At 38.0% G+C, this 21,634-nt stretch overlaps 2 protein-coding genes across 3 annotated transcripts; both read left to right on the top strand.

Annotated features, from left to right (window-relative positions):
• The first annotated feature begins 326 nt into the window (after nucleotides 1-326).
• Nucleotides 327-21,629, top strand: LOC149741247 (protein TANC2-like). 2 transcript variants are annotated; one of them, XM_089888173.1, is made up of 31 exons: nucleotides 327-2,424; nucleotides 3,190-3,249; nucleotides 6,196-6,319; nucleotides 6,787-6,917; nucleotides 7,246-7,447; nucleotides 7,542-7,717; nucleotides 7,892-8,055; nucleotides 8,263-8,410; nucleotides 8,748-9,024; nucleotides 9,322-9,567; nucleotides 9,883-9,992; nucleotides 10,271-10,437; nucleotides 10,619-10,730; nucleotides 10,936-11,159; nucleotides 11,515-11,746; nucleotides 12,001-12,300; nucleotides 12,477-12,640; nucleotides 13,008-13,127; nucleotides 13,250-13,445; nucleotides 13,705-13,869; nucleotides 14,125-14,228; nucleotides 14,593-14,686; nucleotides 14,931-15,073; nucleotides 15,314-15,484; nucleotides 15,753-15,953; nucleotides 16,262-16,397; nucleotides 16,786-16,848; nucleotides 17,143-17,252; nucleotides 17,663-17,855; nucleotides 18,247-18,456; nucleotides 18,580-21,629. In XM_089888173.1, exons 1-31 carry the CDS (start codon nucleotides 2,400-2,402, stop codon nucleotides 19,353-19,355), a joined length of 5,544 nt encoding a protein of 1,847 aa, XP_089744299.1. In that variant the 5' UTR covers nucleotides 327-2,399; the 3' UTR covers nucleotides 19,356-21,629. The 2 variants fall into 2 exon arrangements, with proteins under 2 accessions (XP_089744299.1, XP_089744308.1); XM_089888182.1 differs by having other exon boundaries at nucleotides 331-2,424; nucleotides 13,271-13,445.
• LOC149741248 (small integral membrane protein 15-like) lies at nucleotides 20,874-21,629 on the top strand. Its single transcript, XM_089888266.1, has one exon. The coding sequence runs from the start codon at nucleotides 20,874-20,876 to the stop codon at nucleotides 21,123-21,125; it is 252 nt and encodes an 83-aa protein (XP_089744392.1). The 3' UTR covers nucleotides 21,126-21,629.
• Nucleotides 21,630-21,634: the final 5 nt, after the last annotated feature.

Genomic DNA, 21,634 nt, shown 5'->3' with positions numbered 1-21,634 from the left:
GGCATAGAGGTCTTCATTGCGAGGTATATGGTATTTAGTGTATTTTGATTATTAAGACAGTTAGGTTTCTAAAATAACTTCAATTTGTTAAAACGCCCAAACCGTAAATTCTGGCAGCGTGGTACACCAGTCCATGGAACTAGGGATTTAGACCAGGGTTGTTTTATTACCCATCTGCAGTTCATTTTATTGTTTGTCAGTTTAGAAAAATCGTAGTTCGGAAAACATTAGGAGCTTAGAAGATCCCATTTGTGTGATAATTTGTAAAGAAAATCTTGAAACATTATCAGTTGTGTATTATTATCAAGTAATCGAATACGTAAAGCATATCTTGCTGATTTAATCATAGGTATTATGTTTTGACATTGATTATAATTAGAAGTTAAGTCTCTGCAACCAACTGTCGAGTTATCTCCGGTTTCAGTTAAGTGAAGACTAAAATCGTTTTAGAAAGCAATCACCAAACTGCGTTTATAAATAATCACAAATATTTTCGACCCACGCTGTGATCATATGGTGCTTTAATACTTATACACGCTTGGCTGCATTTATGGTAGAATTAACTATTCCAGCTTAGCTAGAAGTACATAGACCCCACCATACTGCGTACTTTCAGCTGCTGTGTGAGTAGAGCACTTGCGCGGATCAAGTGCAACGTTGTAGCCATAGCGACAGACTTTAAACATGAGGGCGCAATAACCCGGGTTCACCTTGGTAAAGACGACATGTATCGGACGTCGGTAAGCAAATAAATGTCGGAACTCGGAAGTTGTTTTAGAAAACAGGTGTAATATGCCTAGTAAAAACAGTTTATATATGTTGGCTTAAGGAAGTATATCCTGATTGTGTTTTAAACATTTAAAAACGGTATATCATATGGGAGTTGTGAGGATACGGTTATCTAATTCTATGAATGATGTTTGCTTACTAACAAATGAGACAAGAAAATAGAACGAAAATGTGTCCCATCTTCCCCCACCTTGCTATATATACTGTACAATGTACGTCATCGCAAAATAGAAGAGGCTTATATAATATATTGCAGACGTTCAGCAACTTTAAGGGTATTTTTATAACTGTTTGAAGTAAAGCGTGAGAAATCAATTAGAGCCAGCGTAGTTTACCATAAGGACCAATTTAACATCTTGTAATTGTAATAAGCCACGATGCCGATGCTCGATATGTATTTCAACCAACACGACGTATTTTGTGCGGGTCTGTACAAAGCAATTAACCCTTTGAGCCAATTACCAGTTTCGACCGAGATCTCTCTCATCTCGCATTCGTAGTGAGCGAAGCTTGTTAATTATCCTTCGATAGAAAGTTTGCTGTTTGCCGCCACTCCAGTCGAAGGGGCGAACTAGCATCACGTAATCAGCCTCGCACTTAAAGGCGTGCTCTTTAACACCGAGGCTTTATCGCTTTTTGTTTGCATTGGGTGCGCTGAAAAAGTCGTTATAAAGAAACGCTTGTATGGCACAGTTTACATAAGCTCTTGTCGCCATCGATGTGGTTGTGTAGACCAGCAGGATTGAGCCAGCGGAAAGTTACAGCATCTGCAACAGCATGAGCTTGTTAGGTCTTTAGATATAGTACTGCAATCTAGATGGACATGGTTAGCACATTATATCCAATATATACGAATCGTGATTTTAACAATTAACATCGCTTGTTTGGAGTCGTGAGGATATGGTTACAATTTTTTGTTTACTACCGAATGGGAATATAAAAGAGAATGAAAACATGTTCCATCTAACGCCAACCTATTATATTTAAGTAATAGTTGGAATTCTGACCTATGACATGTTATTGATGCGAAAGGAATGTAGTTTATGTTGCTATCTTTGGAACTTTGTGGTTTTGACTGGTCAATATTCCCTCGGTGGTTACTCGTTCAATTCCCCAAGGTAATTGTGAACCTTGGATATTGATATTCGAGTCGACGTTAAGCTGCTGGGTCGAGACACCATGAAAGGGAAGTCCCAATCTAGAACATCCGGTACAATAGGCATTATTGCGCCACATACATTGTACATAGGACCTTGCTGCCAGGTGGGTGGGGTAATCTTTCAAGGAAAACGACAACGCTCGAACTTGGATTGTTTCCGTTTCTGTGGCGTCACGGAGGAACACGCTGACTCAGAATCAGAATGACCGTTCTGTGACGTAACAGTACGCACGACGATATCGTTTAAAATGTCATCATCGTTCTCGCGACAAAAAGGATTACGTAATTAGGAGTTTCAGGTTTAAAATTTCAACTTTCAGGAACCAGGGTATCTTTCTTGAAAAGTAATTCCCCAATTAACATTGTATTTACCTACAGAATAAAGTTAGTTATTATAAAATGCTGCTGATTTACTAAGTTACGATCAGGATTATATTTTATTACAAAAAAGATGGAAATTGCGGACAATAGTAGAGGTGAGTGGTGTAATTAATGAGATTGATATTTAAATTATAAATACTGCGATCTATGGTGGTCGATTCTGGTCTAAATGTTAGACTCCATGGCGTGCCACGCCGCATAGTATGCCTTTATAGTTTGCCATCTATAATATAGAATATAAAACCTCACCCACAGAGAATAGAATACTAGTTGGTGCATTTAAATATATTGAATATTTTTTTTTACATCAAAAACTTTTTTGTAATTGTCCCTGCTTTCAAAAGTCTAAAACGCGTTATTTTTTCGCCCCCTTTCAATAATAATTTACCCTTATTAAAGTCAGGCGTCCAAGCTGGCGTGTACGTTCAACATCCTTGTAATTATGATTGGCGTAGAGTATTTTAACTTTTTATGAGCCGACATGGGCGCTGGAGAGTTTCAAAACGCTTAGACCTCTCGGGCATTTTTTAGCTTATAAAGTCATCAAGCTAAAACCCTAACCGCCTGTATAAATCACCTAAATTCCTAAAAAATATTAAAATGCTTAATTTATAAGGCAATACATTGGTACCAGTTTGTATTTAGATATCGGCAAGCAGTATTCCGGTTTTTACTTGCCTATAATCTCAGTAATTTTGTTATAATTTGAGGAAACTTTAGGTTAAACGGCGGAAAATGAAATATTATAAAAAATATTATCTTCGCCTTTTGAAATCTGTTTATAAAGAATGTCTGTGCATTAGTATTTACATTGGATATTTGATATTTCTATTTTGGTGATATATGGTCTCTATTTTCAGGTTCAATCAACCGAAAACCGAAGTTTGTTGAAATTCCTTCCGTGCCAACTTCCGACCACGGTAAGTCACAACTCCTAATAAGACGATTAGACAATCCAGCGGTTTATACGCAGAAGTAAATTTAATGTTCGAAAGTTAATCTCAAGAAAATCCACATGTATCTGTATAGCTAATACTATTTTATTGCGCCTCGCCCAGCGTTAGACAATTTCAGGAAAAGATGTGATTCCGTTGTATATATAATCGTTAACAAAAAATAAATTGACGAATATCCAGCAATATAGAGTAAGGTAGGGGAAGATGGGACACATTTTCATTCTATTTTCTCGTCCTATTTAGTAGTAAACTACTAAACTATGAACAATCAAAGAATTATAAAACCATAACATCACGACTTTCGTAAACCGTTGTTAATTGTTTAAAACACGATCAGAATATTTTAATATTATGTGCTAAAGGTGTCCCATCTTCTCCCACCCTACTATAAACATAGTAACAGTATAATCGACCAACCGATTTCGCACACGTACAATAGAATGTAAACTAATTACATTAAATGTCCCTATTAATCGAGGTATTTCGTTGTTTAATTAAGTTACGATACCACGTGTTCCCTTTACATTTCTGTGGCGTGTTTTGTTCGATCTTACACGTGGTTGTCGCCCCAGTCGCTCTGTCTAGCAACTTCTATTGTCAGGTCATTGTTACGCAATAATGGTGATCGAATGCATTTGTTTCTGCGTCTGACGTCACAATGTTTTGTAATTGTACTCCGTCGAAACGTGGCGCTATCCGCCCTCGAAAGGTTGCGCCATTGTATTTTTACCATTGTGACGTAATAGGGCGTAGAAATCGCGGTTTATCGGCGTAAGAATGCGCGCATGCACACGAGCGATAAGTTTGTGACGAAACACAGCGTTGGTATGTGCCCTTGCGCGCCCCATGGACGTAATACCAAATCTTACAACGATAGAAGCGGGTCCTTTGCTTGCTACATACCACAAAACACCAATATGCGTGAGAACAGCGATAAGCATCTTTTTGACGAAATATTTGCTTGGAACTAAGGGTAGCTTCGATAAACGCAAGCGCAGCGTTGCGTGGAGATCCTATTTGCCGGAACGGTATGTTACCCTGCATGTTGTAACTCTACACAAATCCTAAAGCAGTTTACTGTGATATGACAAGAGAAGAACCGAGTTAATAAACTGAAAAATTAAGTTATATGGAGATAGTACAGCTAGACGTAATCTGAAAAGCTGTAAGTTGCTTGCCTTATTCAGTAAGGTACAAGCTTGGGGTAATGGGCCAACCCTGGCCTAAATCTATGTTCCTATGGCTTCCCACTCAGTAAGGTCTCACATGCTTAGAATATAAACCACAAGCTTATACCAGGTTAAATACACTGCGAACTTATACATTTGTTAGGTTGTTAATACTAGTCTTTTAGCTCCTTCATTCGTATCGAAGTTTCAGACAGGTATTGATGGTGGCTATGTTCCTGTATCGTGCGGTGAGGAGATAATCAAATTAGCTTCGCTTTTGTTCTGGTTATTTTCGCTGAAAATTTGGATTTTTTGATCGACGTTTGTTCTGTTTGTATTCAAACGACGCCGGGACGATTACTTATGACGTAACAATAAATCGCGGAATTCCGCTGAAAGGAACTGTCGCTTCCACAAGCAACTTTCGATGTTGGGTGTAGGAAGTCATGTAAGAACAGCGTTTAGTTCAAATAAGTTTTTATAATAATGTTTTATAAAGTCCATGCTCAAAATAAACAAGATGGTAAAAAAATCTCTTTGGTGTAATTTAGGTTTCTCTTATATGAAGCATAACAGTTTGGTATATCTTCGAATGCAGAAACTATGATCAGGTTAATTAAAACAGCGAGAGAAGGGAGTTAGCAAAACGACAGAAACCATGCAGTTAATGCAGGTTTGGAACTGCAGGAGATGCTGCTGTCAAATGCAGTAAATTCCTAATTCCCGATGTTGGTTGCTATCGTTTCCTTATTACATGCCTGTGCCGATTTTATCCTAATCTTTAGAATTGGTGAAACCAGCCGCCAATCAATACCAATGCCGGTTCCGCCTAATCTTTCCGACGTTTGTTTTCCTAATTCTCGGTAATCCAAGATTCTAAAATCGACTCCCGCTATTTTGGTGTTTGACGTCAGCAGTTCTCCAGGGAAAGTGCGAACGAGGAAGGCGGGTTTAAGAGTTTAGAAATCGCGATAAAAATCGTGTTTCGAATATTCGTTTCATTTTGTTATACGTTGAACTGCACGCGTTCACCGTGAAGGATGTTTTAGTTAAGTTGTTTATTAGCAAAGCTACGGCCTCTACTATCTCTAGTAGATCTTGACAAAGCTTAGCGATAGACAGCAAAGGGCATAAAGCTGAAGTGGTCACAAATTAAGTGTCGTTCTTTGATTAACCCTAGGATAAGTAACAGGCTGTCGTGTGTTTTCCGCAACAAACATGTATTCGGAAAATGGTTTTTAGTAGTTTTGTTTTAGCCAACGTGTAAACTGCCTCGCGCTCCAAAAATATTTCATTTTGTGAGTTCGGCCGACAGTTTTGGCGATCGTCCAAACCAAGAGTGTTTCCTTGACATGAGGTTAGAAGGGCGACTCTAGCGGATTGCTTCCTATTCCCATCAGTTCATGGGAACCGGAAGTAAATTCTCGGCTCTGATTGGTTTATTCAAATCTCCTGGCAGACTATGTAATTATATATCCTGTTATCAAAAAAACATACAGATCCGATGTATCTATATTTACAGTACATTAGCGATAAATATATTTTCATTCTCTTTTATCTATTTGGTAGTAAACAAAAATATTTATAGAAATACATAATCGTATCCTCACAACTCTAAATTAGCGTTGTTAATTGTTAAAATACGATTGAGAAGTATATGGTATTATGTGCTAACCGTATTTTATTTCACCCCACAGTACTATACTATATGTAATATTGTCATGGTGGTGTTTAAATATAGGCTCCGGTACCAGCAGTGCTTCCTCGACATCCAAACGTCATGAAGACGTCACGCTGACGTCAGCGGATGAGGAACCAGACCCAGCGTTAATGGCGACACTTGGTTTATTTTTGGGAGATCAGCGGTAAGGATATGAAACTTTTACTTCTGCGTGGTGTAATACTTAATGGTGTAATACTTGATGTAAACTATACGTGGTGTTGTGTGAATGTGTATAACGTTAAGAATTAAGTAAGTTCCCTTTTAAAAAGCGTTTTTAGATCTCGTAGCCAGCATTAATTATTGCTAGAGTTTATGTCATGATAGTTTGTATAAAACTGGTGTTTAAATGAATGAGCTTTTTTATTTATCCTGGCGAGGCAGCTGCAGTCGCTATAACACGGGTGTTCTGTTCTATACACCTCATGTCCGCTTACAAGTTACCACGTATGTAACTTTAAGGGTGATGGAGTCCATGCCCACGCGAATTAAGCTGTAGGCAATCGCTATTTGCCAGCTAAGCCCAACGTTGTATCACTTTTCACTTCGGTAGATAACCACACGTACGAGCTATACTTATACCTTGGCCTAAAGTAGTTGAATATTTTACAGAGTAAGCCATGTGAAGACGACCAGTCACCACCATCCACTGTTAAGTCAAACAAATATCATTGGCAACAACAACGATATTAAGAAGAAACAAACCACCAGCCCAGCTTCTACTTTGTCGGATAAAGGAATCGGTAAGTTGCTTTGACCGTATAGAAGGGTTGGGGAAGATGGGACATTTTTTATTTTCTCGTCCCATTTGGTAGTAAATGAAGAACATCCAAAGAATTATTAAACCGTATTCTCACGACTTCCATAGACCGTTGTTAATTGTTTAAAACACGATTCGGAAATATGTAGTAAACAAAGAATATTTATAGGAATATATACCTTTATCCCGGAACTCCAAAAGTGCGTTATTAAATGTTTCACTTATGATTACAAAACATGATGTTATGTGCTAACGGGTATCTTTACCCCAAAGTACCATATTAGTTTTATAAAGTATTCCTACGTCTCCAGGCAGTAGCGTTGGTTCATTCGATTCCGAGTTTCGTCATACTACGTCACAGTACCTTCCTACGTCATCAAACCCCCCTTACGACGTCAGATCCGGTTCGTTAGACTCCCGAACACACGAGCTTGCGTATTCCATGGAACAACAAGCACCCAGCCACACGAGAAGCTCTTCTGACATCATAATCACTGACGCAAACGTTGCAAAGTATGTCGTCATAGTAGGAAATATTTTTGTCTCATTTGTTCTTATTTCGAAAATTTTCTAATTTTTAAAATCTTTTTTCTATGTTTACCTTCAGGACCAGTGTTACCCACTCCAAACTAGCAGAGCAGTCTAGCGTTCCCTTGTGGAACTCTGATCCTCGCCGTGGTTCCAAGTCAGCATCACTTACATCACAACCACGGCCACGAAGACCATCAACAAGGAGACAACGACCAAGTATCAGCAACAGTGATGCAAACTCCATAGAACGAGGTGAGTTAAAATACAACTGAAATGAACTGTTTGTAAAATTGCTCTAAACTAGCTGACAATCAAATGTACTCCATCTGAATCTCTTTATCGTTCCATTACATATGTTTTGATACACATTTTGACACATCAATACTTGTATGATGATTGCACAATTTACATATATTTTCTACCCAGCTGAGACGAATGACAAACACAAGTTGCCACAATTATGTCGCGACTCCCCTGGCCACTCCACTCGTTCAAGCGTATCATCGTCACGCTCTGTTACCCCGGCAGTGTCAGTTTGCGAGATGACCACAGCATCTGGGAACAAGAACTTCCCGAAGAGCAAATCTAATGTAAGTTTCCTCAAATAATAGAAAAATAGGGGTAACATTGTGAATTCAAAAAACAAAAACTCTTTTAAAATAAAAAACAAATTAAAAAATTAAATATTTTGGAAAAAATCTGGGGTGTCATTGCAAAAATGTAGTTACACTCATAATCGTTACATGTCACCCAACCCCCATTTACATTACGCCATACCCAACTTGTTTTTTCCACAGAGCCCTACAGAACCTCTTCCACCACCACCTCCACCTCCTCCTGAAGAGAATGGTCATTATGACATCACAAATGAACTTCCACCACCTCCTCCCCCTCCTCCTGTGGAGCAAAGCCTTCCCCCACCACCTCTGCCTCCTAAAAATAAAAGTGAGATGAATATTTGAATATTATCCTTAAATTTGTTTTATAGACCAAATTTTATTCTATACAAATGAGGCCTTACTACTAAGACAAAGCACGCCATGGGATTTAGGCTAATATTTGCCTATTACCCCTTTTATAGTTGCAATTTTGATTCTATATGAATGAGCAACGACGATAAGGCATGCCAAGATCAAGGGTTTGCACATTTCTTTTTACATGTCCTATTCTGTATTGGTAAGGTCCTCCAGTGAGGCACATTTAGGACCTTGCCTTCAGGCCATAGTTGGCCATTTTATAAACCCTTACGTAGCAAATAGACTAAACCCTTGTTTTATTACAGCTCCCCAGCAAGTACATAGCAATGCAGGTTTGGCAAGACAGAATTCTTTAATATCAAGAAAACCAGACCCTCCTGCCTACCAACACCAGCAGCAACAACATCAGTCTTACATAAATGACTTCCCACAGCAGTTTCATCTACAAGCAGACGAAACAAATAGTACTGCCAGTTCAACTTTAAAGAGCCGGATACGCTTGTCATCAGACTCTACAACTACCACAGTTGTTACCGCATTGGAATGTAATAACAGAGTTGGACAAAACGCAAAACGCGTGTGGTAGGTCGAACTTAATTGGCTTTTCTAGCAGTTATAAACTTTATTAAGTTATAAATAATAAAGCATAAACGAGAGCAAACTGTGTTTAAATGGATGCCATTTATAGGTAAATACACGTCTCTGCTGGTGGTTGGTTTGTTGGAGTTAATTTTTGTTTGTTTGTTCAGTGTTTTCACAAATTACAGTCTTTATGTATTGATGTATGCAAAAAAATTCACATTTACTCACTACATAGGAAACGTATTTAAAAACCCTACCAGTGCTCGCAGTACCTAAACAACATAATTTTAATTTCAGGAGCCAAGACCAAAGGCGAGAGGTCCCAGTCCCAATGACCCACGCCCCTCTCACGCCCTCAATGTCCACATCAGCACTTGGTCGCACAGAATCTACAGGAAGGTTAATGCACCACCACCACCACCATGCTGCTGCACGTAAACCAGCTCATGGGAGTACAAGTGCGTTATGGGAAGCTGCAAGACCTCACTCACTCTCAGCTCCAACCCCATACCCTAACCAAAATGAGCCTGCATCTAATGACAGGTTAGTTTTATAACCTTAAACCATAGGGTACGAGTTCGAGGCTCGGCGCTGCTATCATTGTGTGGCTATGTGTTCTTGGAGAAGATACTTAATTCATACACTTATAAAGTCTAGCCAAATGGCAGATGAAATGTTAGTCCCATTCATACCAACAAATATATTTATTTATTTGTATACGATAGCAAATATCAAATCAAGATCAACAAAACTACGGATCAGGAAAAATGTTAAAATAACATTCAAAACCTTTGTTTAACGTTTTATGAGACTTTTTATATATTTTAAATATATAACTAAATGTATATCATGTCTTAGAAACACCCCGTCCCCCAACACATATGATGATGGCACCTTTAGTAGACAAAGCATGAAACGATCGTCAACAAGATCCAACCCTGGTGATCGTAGGAGACCGGATCCTAAAGGTAATTATTTGCTATGATATTTTCTCATTATTTATGCTTAGACTGCAATGCTTGTAACCCATGTTTACATTCTCTTAAAAAATACGTATATATACATGTTATTTGATAATGTAATTATCCACAATGTGCAAATTTGTTATTTTGTGATTGCATTTTGCATTCCAACAGATACAAACTATATTCCATTTGTATTCTACATGAGCAAAGTTTTATGATGGTTAATGCTAAGGAGCAGTTGTCTATGCGAGATTTAGACCATTAAACTTTATTTTCCCCAGCTGTTCGTTTTGCTCCATACCGCCACCCAGAGGTCACCTTGCAACCGTTGGCTTTCGATATTTCACTAGCTGTCGCAAGTGAAACCAAGTTTGTTGGACGGGAATGGGTGTTCAGTGAAACCTTGGTTGCCTTGACAACCAATGACTTAAAAACAAACAAAGGAGTGGTAAGTGTGATGTCATAAACCCTACGTACCTATAAAGTTATAAACACGATAATTCACAAAAAGTGTATGAAAGAGAGTACCCATGTCATAACGACTGTTGTTTTTCTACCATGTGAGGACAAATAATTCATTCAATCATTCATTAGGTCACGGTTCTAATATTGAGATACCTTTATTACAGATCATAACAGGTGCAGCAGGACATGGGAAAACTGCTCTTATTGACCATTTGGTATCGTTTAGTTACCATGGTAGCAAGAAACAAGGATTCTCTACACTGCGATCTGAGTCTGGTAGGTTTTTAAAATACTTGGGTCTCTATATAAAGTATTATGGGTTAGGAATTGGCAATGGGTAAGAGCTTGATTTGCATTCTTAGCGACTCTAGTATATGTTTCATACCGTGAACAGCAAGGTATTTTTAATTTAACTCTCAAAATTAAACTCGCTTCAAAACTAACCTTCAAAACTTAACTTACTGGTATACATGTACCACAGATACCATGCAACGTCTCAGCCATTCTGCCGCCATGGTTCGAAGCTCAAGTCCTCTATCTAACTCCAGGCAGTTCTACCACCCTGGCACCAACAACAGTCATCTTATTGTTGGTTCCAACCATTCAAGCCGTACCAACAGCCCAGCGTTCGGTAGCACAGCAAGCAGTAGAGCTGGCAGTCAATCTTCCCTGACAGAAGATAATTGTAGGAAACTAGCATCACAGGTACATATGGAAGTGGTTTGGTAAAGATTTCTTGGTGACACACAAATTTACCCCCAAAAAGGGGACCTTATTGGTATTGAATTAATTATATTAATCAATAAATGATTGAAGTGCTTTGGTAAAAAAGCATTATCTTAAATCTTTGTCAGTTGCCAAACTGACATAAAATAACATTAAAACATTTAATATATATTTGGTAAATATAGATATTATTTACTATTAAAGCTAGGTAGAAATCATTATAGACAGTACAAAGTTTATTTATTTAGACTACCCTCTTACACTGTTAAAATCACTAATTGTTCATGTATGATAATGTATTTAACCTTTTCTTAAAATTTGATTTATTTTCTAGGTTGTTGCTTTCCACTTTTGCCAGGCAGAGAACAATTCAACATGTTATGTACCTGAGTTCCTACATAGTGTGGCAGCTCAACTAAGCCAAGCTCCACAACTAACATCATACAGGGAGCTCCTACTTAACGAGCCACACTTACAGAACATACTTAGTATAAGAAGCTGCATACAAAACCCAATCCAAGCTTTTAGCAAAGGAATTGTTGAGCCTTTAGTTCGACTGCGCAAAGGTTTGTAAACTGGTTTTCATTGATTTTAAGAAGTATCAGAAAACGTTTTATAAACAGAGTGAAATTTCATTATACATAATTTTATTATTGATATTTGGCAATATGCCCAGAGGTAATAGCACAGCTCTTGGCATGCTTTGCTGTGGGACCTTAGCATGGTCAGCTGTGTTGTTTAAACCATATACATATACAGTCCTGTCAGTACTTTACCTCAATTCAACAGTAACATAACTAATTCGAGAAATTTCTAACAGCCAACAAGCTTCCACGTTCGAACCTCGTAATAGCGATCGACGCACTCAATGAAGCCGAATTATATCGACCCGACTATGGACTCTCTATTTTTACGTTCCTACAGCGCCACCTACAGGATTTCCCTGACTTTTTAAAAGTGGTCGCGACCCTAAGAACTGAGGATCGAAATTTGGCCGAAAACCTTCCTGTTAGTTTTGTATCACTGGATGGTGATACCGCACACATAGTGCGAGACTCTCAACTATATATTAACCATCGCATCTCAAGCTCACAAGCGTTGTCTAACTTAACGCTATCAGGTTGGTTATATTATTGATAAAACAACTTATTTATTGATATTACAATAACCCCGTGAGGATTCGGGTGTATAATTCTACCAAGTGGGACGCGGAAAGAAAATGAAAACATTGACTATCTTACCCCAGCTTACTTTATCTTGTTAGGTCACCATACTAACCGTAATTTCCCATTTTAGGAAAATCCGATCCTACTGTAACGCAAAAGCACCTTGGACAACACCTGATTAAAACTTCGAAAGGAAATTTCCTTTTTCTTCGTCTTACTCTTGACCTCATAGAGAAAGGATCCATTGTTCCTAAAAGTTCTGGTTTCAAAGTCATCCCCGTCAGTGTGCATGAGGTAAATGACATCACACAAACTTCTATCAACAGTATTGGTGTGAATAGATGTGGCAGGGCAACAGCAGTCACTATAACACAGGTGTTTTGTGCCAGCTTATGAGTTGCCACATATGTAACTTAACTTTGTGGGTGATTGTTTTTCTAGATCTGTTTAAATATTTTTAAATGTATGGCTGACAATTTAAACAAAACCCATAAGTCACCACTGGGGTAGAGCATTAACAGCTAAGTGTCTTTCTCAAAAAACACATAAGCCGACAATGGTAGCAGAGAGAATCCTTGAACCTGTACCCTCTTGTTCGACCACTGAGCCATAGTGCTTGTCATATTTATGTCATATTTAATTAATTAACTCTGTTCTCCAGGTGTTTCTCCTGATGTGCAACTTGCGTTTCATGAGTTACACATCATTCGATGATGTGCGTGATGTCATCGCTGTTGCTCTTGCTTCACTTTACCCCCTGAAAGACGATCATATTTATCAGGTAAGGAAAAAAATACATTCACTATTAAGTGCTAACCAAAACAAAACAAGTCGAACAAGTCGTGTACTTAGCCCAAAAAATACTAAAAAAATGTTTGATATTTAACATTCTCAATATACAAGGCTAATACGAATTCTCCACAGGCCATATGCAGTGGTTTGCCTCCCAACCAACTACCGAGGGCGAAGTTCAAATCACAGATGGACATGTTGTCCGAGCTGTTGGTTCTAGCTCCCTCAGGTGGGAGAATATTTTTCCATTCGTGTTTCAGGGAATGGCTGTTGGATCAAACGCACCAAGTACAAAAAACAGGAACATGTAAGTCAGTTTGTTTTGTAAAACAGCACCTCTGGCAATTATTTGCGTTCTGACATAGAAATAAAGTGTAATATTCCTGGCAGCAATTTTTACTGTTCATAATTTCAAACATAAAAAGCATAACAAGTATTCTCTTTACTGTCGATGCTCTTTTTCATATGTTATTGTTTCCTAAGAGAAACATAGAACAGGTTTTCACCGTTTGTATTGCCGAATATAGAAAAAGTTTTTTCTTTAATTAATAACCATGACATCACAGTGCAATCTTCAAGCAAGTTCCGTGTTGATGTCAAACGCGGTCACGCTTTGTTGGCCACGGTGTTATCCCTTCAACCCCCAACACGGTTGCATAAACACGCCACGCTCGAGTTAGCACACCACGTGCTCAAAGCTGGAATGTTCAAAAACCAATCAAAGCAATCAGGTATATGTGTTCTATAGACTTCGTAAAGCTTTTGTTTTAAAAGGCGCTGTGACACAGTTGTTAGTGTGCTTGCCTTAACCTAGAGGTTTTGTGGGTTCGAGTCTTAATGCTGCTACCATTATTGGTGTATGCGTCCTAGTGCAAGACACTTAAATGTGTTTGGTTAAACCAAGGAGAGAATATGTATAAATATATATATATATATACACACGTATGGTGTGTTATGTTGTGATTTTTAACAGTCATTAAACGCAGGTATGAGCTCCTCAGAGCAAAACGCAAGTTTTATGGCACGCAGTAGCCAGCAGCTCACCGAAGCTCTATCGTCATTGAGAAATCTATTCTTCCCAAATATGAAGGTGAATGTTTTACTTTTAACTCAAAAGATGTAATAACACCAGTGTATATTCTGCATGAGTAAGGTACTGTAGCAATGGGACCTGAGATTAAAGTCAGAGTTGGCTCATTTGCACAACATTGTGTTCTATATGAGTGAGGTCCTAATGCTTGGCACATCATAATTCCAAATTTAGGTCAGAGTTGGCCCATTACCACAACACCCAGGGTGCTACAATCTATAGTGACCACTCCATGGAGTTATGTCTGTTAAGTGTCTTATTCTTGTCCAAGAACACATATGCTATCTATAACGATTGAGCCATAGTAACCAGTGTAAAGTTTTAAATATTAGTTCTAATCTAACATGAGCTTATTATACACCAGGTGAGCAAGCTACTTCTAAGATCTGGTGCAAACCCTAACACGCCAACAGAAGTCTTCAGTAACGCAACACCTCTATCTGTTGTTGCACATACAGGTTTGTTTTACTTTAAAATTTTTTTTTTTTAATTAAATTCTTCAGGTATGATAAAATTGATAGAAAAAGTAGAAAAAATTAGCTTTTATTCTATTAAGTTATGGCCTAAAATAGGTTCTTCAAAGGACCTGGTATGATATTCTAAAGCAATGTCCAGAAATATTATAATATATGGTTTAACACGCATCAGCAATATGACTATCATACTAAACATTATTATAGTGACATAACTATATTATCACAGGCTGCATTGAACTTGCAACTCTGCTTCTTATGTTTGGTGCTGACGTCAACCAACCAGCCACCAATGGGATGGCGGCTCTCACCTTTGCTGCGGCTGCTGGGAGACACCAAGTGGTAGATCTGTTGCTACGATACAGACCAGCGGTGAGTTGAATGCATGTAAATTATTTACCCTCGAATGGCAGGGTAACGAAAGTATTGTAACATGGGTGTTTAGTTTCATACAATGCGCGCTCGCCTATGAGTTGGCATGTATGTAACTTTGTGGGTGATTACTTTTTGATTTCATATCTTTAATGTATGGCTGACAATTTAGACAACTCAATAGTCATAGTAAGTAAAAAGGTGGCAGCAAGAAGTGTTTTAAACTTTTCCTTCTTACAGTTAAACCAAGTTGACCAGAACGGCCAAACTGCGCTGTTGCACGCCATCTTGCGAGGCCACACTGACGTAGCCAAGCTGTTACTAACATGTGATCTGTACGCTTCACAACAACATCGTAACTTTGCTGCACAGCAAGCGGTCGTTGCAGCAGCTACCATTGGAGACATGAAGGTTAGTTAGAGTATGTGATATCTATATAATTAATCCCCAAAAGAGGTTTACCCAGTGCTTCTGAATTGCTCACTATTAGATTGGTCTCAAAACTCACTGTAGGTCCTCACTCATGTAAAACCTCCTTTTTACTCTTCAACAAAAGCTATTAAAATTTGTCTATTTGAGTGCAGTTTTTTCATGAGACAAGATTTATGCCAGATGTAACCCATCACCAGACACAGAGTTATCGCTAGGACTTATAAACAAATATGTTCCATTCATCCAGTTGATCCAGTACCTTCTTCAACACGATGCCTTCCAATGCGATGTAAACGCTGTTGAAGCAACTCATGGGGAATCTCCATTAACGTCAGCGGCCGCTCATGGAAAATCAAGCGTTTGTGAATTTTTGATTAGAAACACAAAGGCTAACGTTGAGGCAAGGAACAAAAGTGGAGCCAATGCTCTGCTGTGCGCAGTCAAACAGGTATACTTTTTGTAGGTCTGTCTGCCATGCTTGTATTTGACATTTTTTTTCAAGCAGTTTTTACAAGTGGACTGTTTTAAAAACACTCTATTTCAATTGCCAATTTCTTTTCTTCATTGTTTAATTATTTGAGTTTTGCTATTCTATTCCTATAAAAAGTTGCATTTTATTTTAATATCGTTTTTCGTTATTACACAAAAGGCATTGTGTGTCCTCATTAAATTCCTACATAAAAATTATATTTCCTTGGAAAATAACATAATTATTTTTTACTTTGATAATAAATAACCAACACCATTCTACAACAGGGAGAATGGGACACAGCTGACTTATTGCTCAACCTTGGAGCATCTCTAGAGTCACGTGATCCAGCAGGGAAGACACCTCTCATCACAGCATCGTGTAACGGACATCTAGGAGTGTTGGAGCTTCTACTATCCCGAGGTATGTATGTTTACTATGTATTGATAATACAATATATAGTAGGGTAGAGGAAGGTATTTTAGGTTCTGTCGAATTTTAATACCAAATTGTCATTGCAGTGGTTACTCCCTGTAAAAGATATATATATATTTTATCTTTTATATATAGCCTACGCAAAAATGCATTATGTTACCAAACTTCAGCATTGTTCAACTATTATTTACCATTATCTTATTTTGCCAATCTGTGAATATTTTTTTAACATTCACCAATCTTTCCATGTAAGATATAGTGGGGTAGCCCATGCGGTTTAGGAACTACTGGTTTAAGCCACAATACCTTTTAGCATGGAAAATACTGTGCTATATGCAATGTAATAACAGATGGTATAATGATTGTTTTTATTCAGGTGCAAGTGTGGTAGCTGCTGACAGGGAAGGACTCACTGCTCTTAGTTGGGCTGCACTACAAGGTAAGATTACTTCATATATTCTTAACATTGTATTTTAAGTATATCCAATCACCCACAAAGCTACATGTGGTAAATCGTAAACTAGTACGAGTTGCATGAAACAGAACATCCTTGTATAATGGCTATCGTTTTTCTGTTACAAGAGGATAAAGCAAGTTACTTTCAACTATTCATTCAAATTGTCAACCATACAAAAAGCAATTAGCAATAATAGCTGTCAAAAGTTACATGTATTCAAACTATAAATATATAACTGAGTTTAAATGATTAACATCAACCATTACTTGTCTTCAGGCCATGCACCTTGTGTTCGATCATTAGTTGAACGTCATGCCAACGTAGCTCACCGTGACGCAAGTGGTCGAACTGCACTTGACCTCGCATCGTTCTATGGTGATCCACAGGTATGTATTGTTAAAGTTCAAATCAGCTCTATTTATAAAGTTTCTATTTTTACTATATTCTATGTTATAATGTTTCCATGTCAATATATTTTGTGTTTAACTCAATCAGTGTTCATTAATGTTAAGCAGATATGACACAGTGGGCTTAACATGTACGGATGTATTAATATGTTTGAATTAATATAGAGATAACACAGTGTACTATAGAGATAACACAGTGTACTATTGAATTTATACTTAGTGTGTAAAACATGTTGGTTTCTGGATTAATATAAATGAATGTTGATAAAGACAACAAATACTACCTTGAAAATAAACTTTTCCTTATTTGTTTAAGATTTTTTAAGATTAAGAGTTTTTGTTTTTAGAATATTGAACTTTTTCATTTACAAATTGTTTTTCGTTTTTAGATTGTTGATCTTCTGTTGGACGCTGGGTCAGATATAAGTCACGTGGATGCGAGTGGTATGTGTGCACTGGACCGTGCGATTGGTTGTCAGAACATCGCTGTGGTGTCAAGGTTGCTACGTCGTGGAGCAGAGATTGCGCTGACCTCATGGGCAATGTCGAGCGGCAAAGCTGACGTCACGGCTGTATTGTTAAGTAAGTGGTGTCTCTTATTCGTTATTGTTAAAGCCCTTGTTGCCTACCTTCTGGGAAGCTTCAATATCTGGTATGGTTGGTGCAGTAGCATGTCAAGGTTATGCGCCAACTTTGGGTAAAATCATGCTGTAGGACCTCAACTGTGTAAAAGAAAAGTATTGTAATTTTAAGTGTGGGGGCCTTCGTGGATGTAACAAGCTTCAACATCTAGTGAGGTTCACGGTGTGTTAACACCCTGGGTTATAGGGTAAAGAGCCAACTCTGTCCTCTTAAAGTTTTGTAGCGTATCAATCTTCAAGATATCACCCGTATAGAATAGTGTTGTTAATGTGTTATTGGAGTTGGAGCATTGGAAGCCTTTACTCAATACTAAAGATAATTTCTTTTGCAGACAAAAGTTTAGAGGATGGCAACACATTATACAAGGCGTTTGACTTTGTCAGTGCGAGTGAGATTTATGCGAGGGCACTCAAACATATTGGGGAGCTATCCACGTCACGGCACGACCGGCCGCAACAACACGGCAAGATGGCTGACCTTTCAGCCCATCTTCTACTCGGTTATTCCAGGTGTCTGAGGAAACTCGGCGATTTAGATGGCGGTAAGTTGTACATATATAGGATTGAGTTGATTTTGGTATATTTTTTTGGTTTTCTCTAGTCCACCGACTTGTTTTACATGTTTAACATTATTCGGATTTTTATTCCTTATTTTTATTTTGCAGCTGAATCCAGTGCTACCCGAGCGTTAGAGCTGAAGCCCATTTGGCACGAAGCGTTGTATGCAAGGGCCCGTGTTCTACGTGAAGCAGGTCGTTTAAACGCAGCCTTATGTGACGTCATTGAGGCAGAGAAGACTGCTCCTCCTCATAATATGAAGGAGATAAGAAGGTTGATAGAGAGGATAAAAGAGGAAGTTAGAAGAGGTGTAAGCAAGAACTCCCGTCCACCATCCACTACATCAGAGATGAATATTCCTCACCGATCCAGAGTCAACTCTACATCTAGTTACCATGGTAACAGAAGCCGTGGTGCTTCACCTTCGGAAATGTCACGTTCGTTCCAAGCACCGCGGACCGAGCAACAGCGACAGTTGAACCCCTTGTACACAGGCAACCCTGGACAATTAGGCAGGGGCAATTCCCAGGAAAGTCTCGCCGAATCCATGTTAAGCTTATCTTCGTATGAACCTTCTAGATCAAGGCGGGACTTGAGCAGTGTAAGTCGGCGAGCCCCTCCACGTACAAATCCACATTGGAGGCCACGCGTTCCAGATTTTCAGCGTTCCTATTCAGAAGACCACCGAGCCCCTAACCCCACCTACCCCCAACATGGTGACCGACGTCATTTTGATGATGATACCCGATCGCTCTGTGCTGATGTCGATCACGTGACTTTGGACGGGTGGTCGTCGCACCCTACATACAATGGTCCGATTCAAAATGGCTACCGTTACCAAGCAACGGAACCAGCGCGAACCTCTTTTGTCACAAATCTGTAACGGGTGAATTCTTCAATTTTTTACCGAATCCCAACTTTTACATTTTTTTGGTGCAAAGCGTGAGAATCACGATAACTTTTAATCATGAATCGATAGTGTTACTGTTAGCTACTGTTGCAACGTTACAACAGACAACGTTTTATTCTCGCTGCTTAACTTTGTGCACACTGTTACCGTACTGTACATATTTTTCACTTTTACAATCAATTTACAATAATGTTAATTTATTAAGTCCCTGCGACGTCGGGCTAATCGTGACCGAACACTGCCCTCTGTGACGTCATACACCCACCTATTCAATGCAATGATATGTGGGTTTGGATTTTTAAGTTTCATGTTTTATGTGTTTCGTTGTCGTAGGCGAAATTCTAGTTTGTCTATTCGTAAGACATTTGGTCTATTGTATGTATGTCTTGTTAAATTCACAATTTATAAAATTCACTATGTTTTGGCGTTGACTGGAATAATTTAATAAACTCAACGCAATGAAATTAAGTGGTATCAGTTTTGTAAACGTTATAGCAACTTGAAAACGGTATGAAAACCTATTGTTTGAAGTTGCAATGGAGAAAGTCACAGGCCTTCTCTAAATAGACCTAGCAAACTCCCGGCTTTAAACAGTTCATTAAAAGCTGAAAAATAACGGGCCATAGCCTGTAAAATAAGCTAAGAAAGCGGAAAAAATAACAGCTAAAAAAAACACGAAAAGATAAGTGCATAATCCATGGGATAAGCATCGAGTAGCTGGTGGTGGCTTCCAGGTTAGAATTTAATACATGTGGCAATATTTATATCTGGGCTGAATTGTCTGAATTTTCTACTTTTAATGCAGATTTTCATCTTGAAGTGTGCCTGAAATCAAGCAAAGAGTTAAGTATCTATTTGGATCAAGCACCAATTTACAAAAAGGTTTGTTTTTTACAAAGACTCAGCAAACTCAAATTTATATGTTGTCAAAAAATTGTTTTCTATTTCTTATCAGCTGTGCGTCAGATGGGGATTCCCCATTTTTCATTCACCGTCTTTCTTTACATTTTCTTTTATAATTTGAGAGACCCACATGCTGTTTCCTGTTATGTTTTTATAAGGTAGCAGCACATGTGTTTCAAGATTGTTTTAATCTCAAGTTATTTTTAGTTAACTAGTTATGGCTTGCACTACGCAGACTGTGGGAAGTTTTAAAACTGACCTTTTTTTCTGTAATTTTTGTTACCTAAGGTGTTTGATGTTATTGTACTACATAATATAATATGGTACTTAGTGTAGCTAAAGTTTATAGCTATATACCAAAGCTTGTTGTATGTATGTGTTATTGTTGTTGTTTGTCATTTAATAGCTTACTTCTGTAGCTTAAAATTTAAAACCTCTATATATCATAGCTTATAATTGCAAGACTTTTATTGTTTTTATATCAATTGAAACTTTCCATTATAGATTGTATGCATTTCAAATATTAGGTAAAAGTTCCGTGAAAATAATTTGATCATTATACAAACATTGAACTCAAGAAAATCCAAAATGGCGGACAATGCTGGGCAAGACATATCTGACCCACCTCCTGAATGGCTTGTTAACCTGTTAAAATGGATAGGAAACGACCCATGGGATTTTGTAACAACTCTTTTCTTGTGTTTGTCGCCACTTTTTCTCATCAGCGCAGTTCTCGCTTACAAGTTGTCGAAAATGATTGAAGCAAAAGAGAAGGAGCAGAAAAAGGCAGCGAAGAGAGATAAGAACATTAAAAATTTACGAAGAGCAAAAACTGATTAATATCGTTTAAGTAAACGCGGTATTTTAATGTGAAACTTATATTCAGCGTCCTATTTTGCGAGATCCTATTTTGTAATCATGTTTGTTAATAACTGGGTTTTAAATTTTGTAGGAGCCTGCCTGTATATTGGAAACTTTATTAATTTCTTTTATCATTGATGAACTAAATCTTGTTTTATCCAAATTGATTCACATATGATATATATCATAATATATGTATGTGTATATCATAATATATGTATGTGCGCCTAAAATATGTGTGTACTTAATGGTAATGGTCAAGTGTAGTAATTGACAATTGTAAGACAGTTAGATAATGGGGTCAACTCTGTCCTAAATATCATGCCCCATGGCACGGCATGCTGCTCACCCACATAGAGTAGAATTGTGTTATGGTTCTTAGGTACTGGACTACTATATTAATTGATGTGTAATCAGAATACACTGCGTCTTTTAAATTTTTCTTTTTAATCGAGTTAAAGTAAATTTTTTCTCTTCTTCTAGGTGTG

This window comes from Ciona robusta, chromosome 1, assembly GCF_009617815.1.
Source record: "Ciona robusta chromosome 1, ASM961781v2".
Classification (NCBI taxonomy): domain Eukaryota; kingdom Metazoa; phylum Chordata; class Ascidiacea; order Phlebobranchia; family Cionidae; genus Ciona; species Ciona robusta.
This window is presented reverse-complemented; position numbering and strand designations above follow the sequence as displayed.

What these genes read in the sequence shown, in the direction of transcription:
- LOC149741247 (XM_089888173.1), top strand. Translation starts at nt 2,400, where the DNA reads ATGGAAATTGCGGACAATAGTAGAG. An exon ending in TTTAGTTCGACTGCGCAAAG is followed by an intron (nt 11,747 to 12,000) that starts GTTTGTAAACTG and finishes AATTTCTAACAG; the next exon opens with CCAACAAGCTTCCACGTTCG. An exon ending in TGCTGTGCGCAGTCAAACAG is followed by an intron (nt 15,954 to 16,261) that starts GTATACTTTTTG and finishes ATTCTACAACAG; the next exon opens with GGAGAATGGGACACAGCTGA.
- LOC149741248 (XM_089888266.1), top strand. Translation starts at nt 20,874, where the DNA reads ATGGCGGACAATGCTGGGCAAGACATATCTGACCCACCTCCTGAATGG.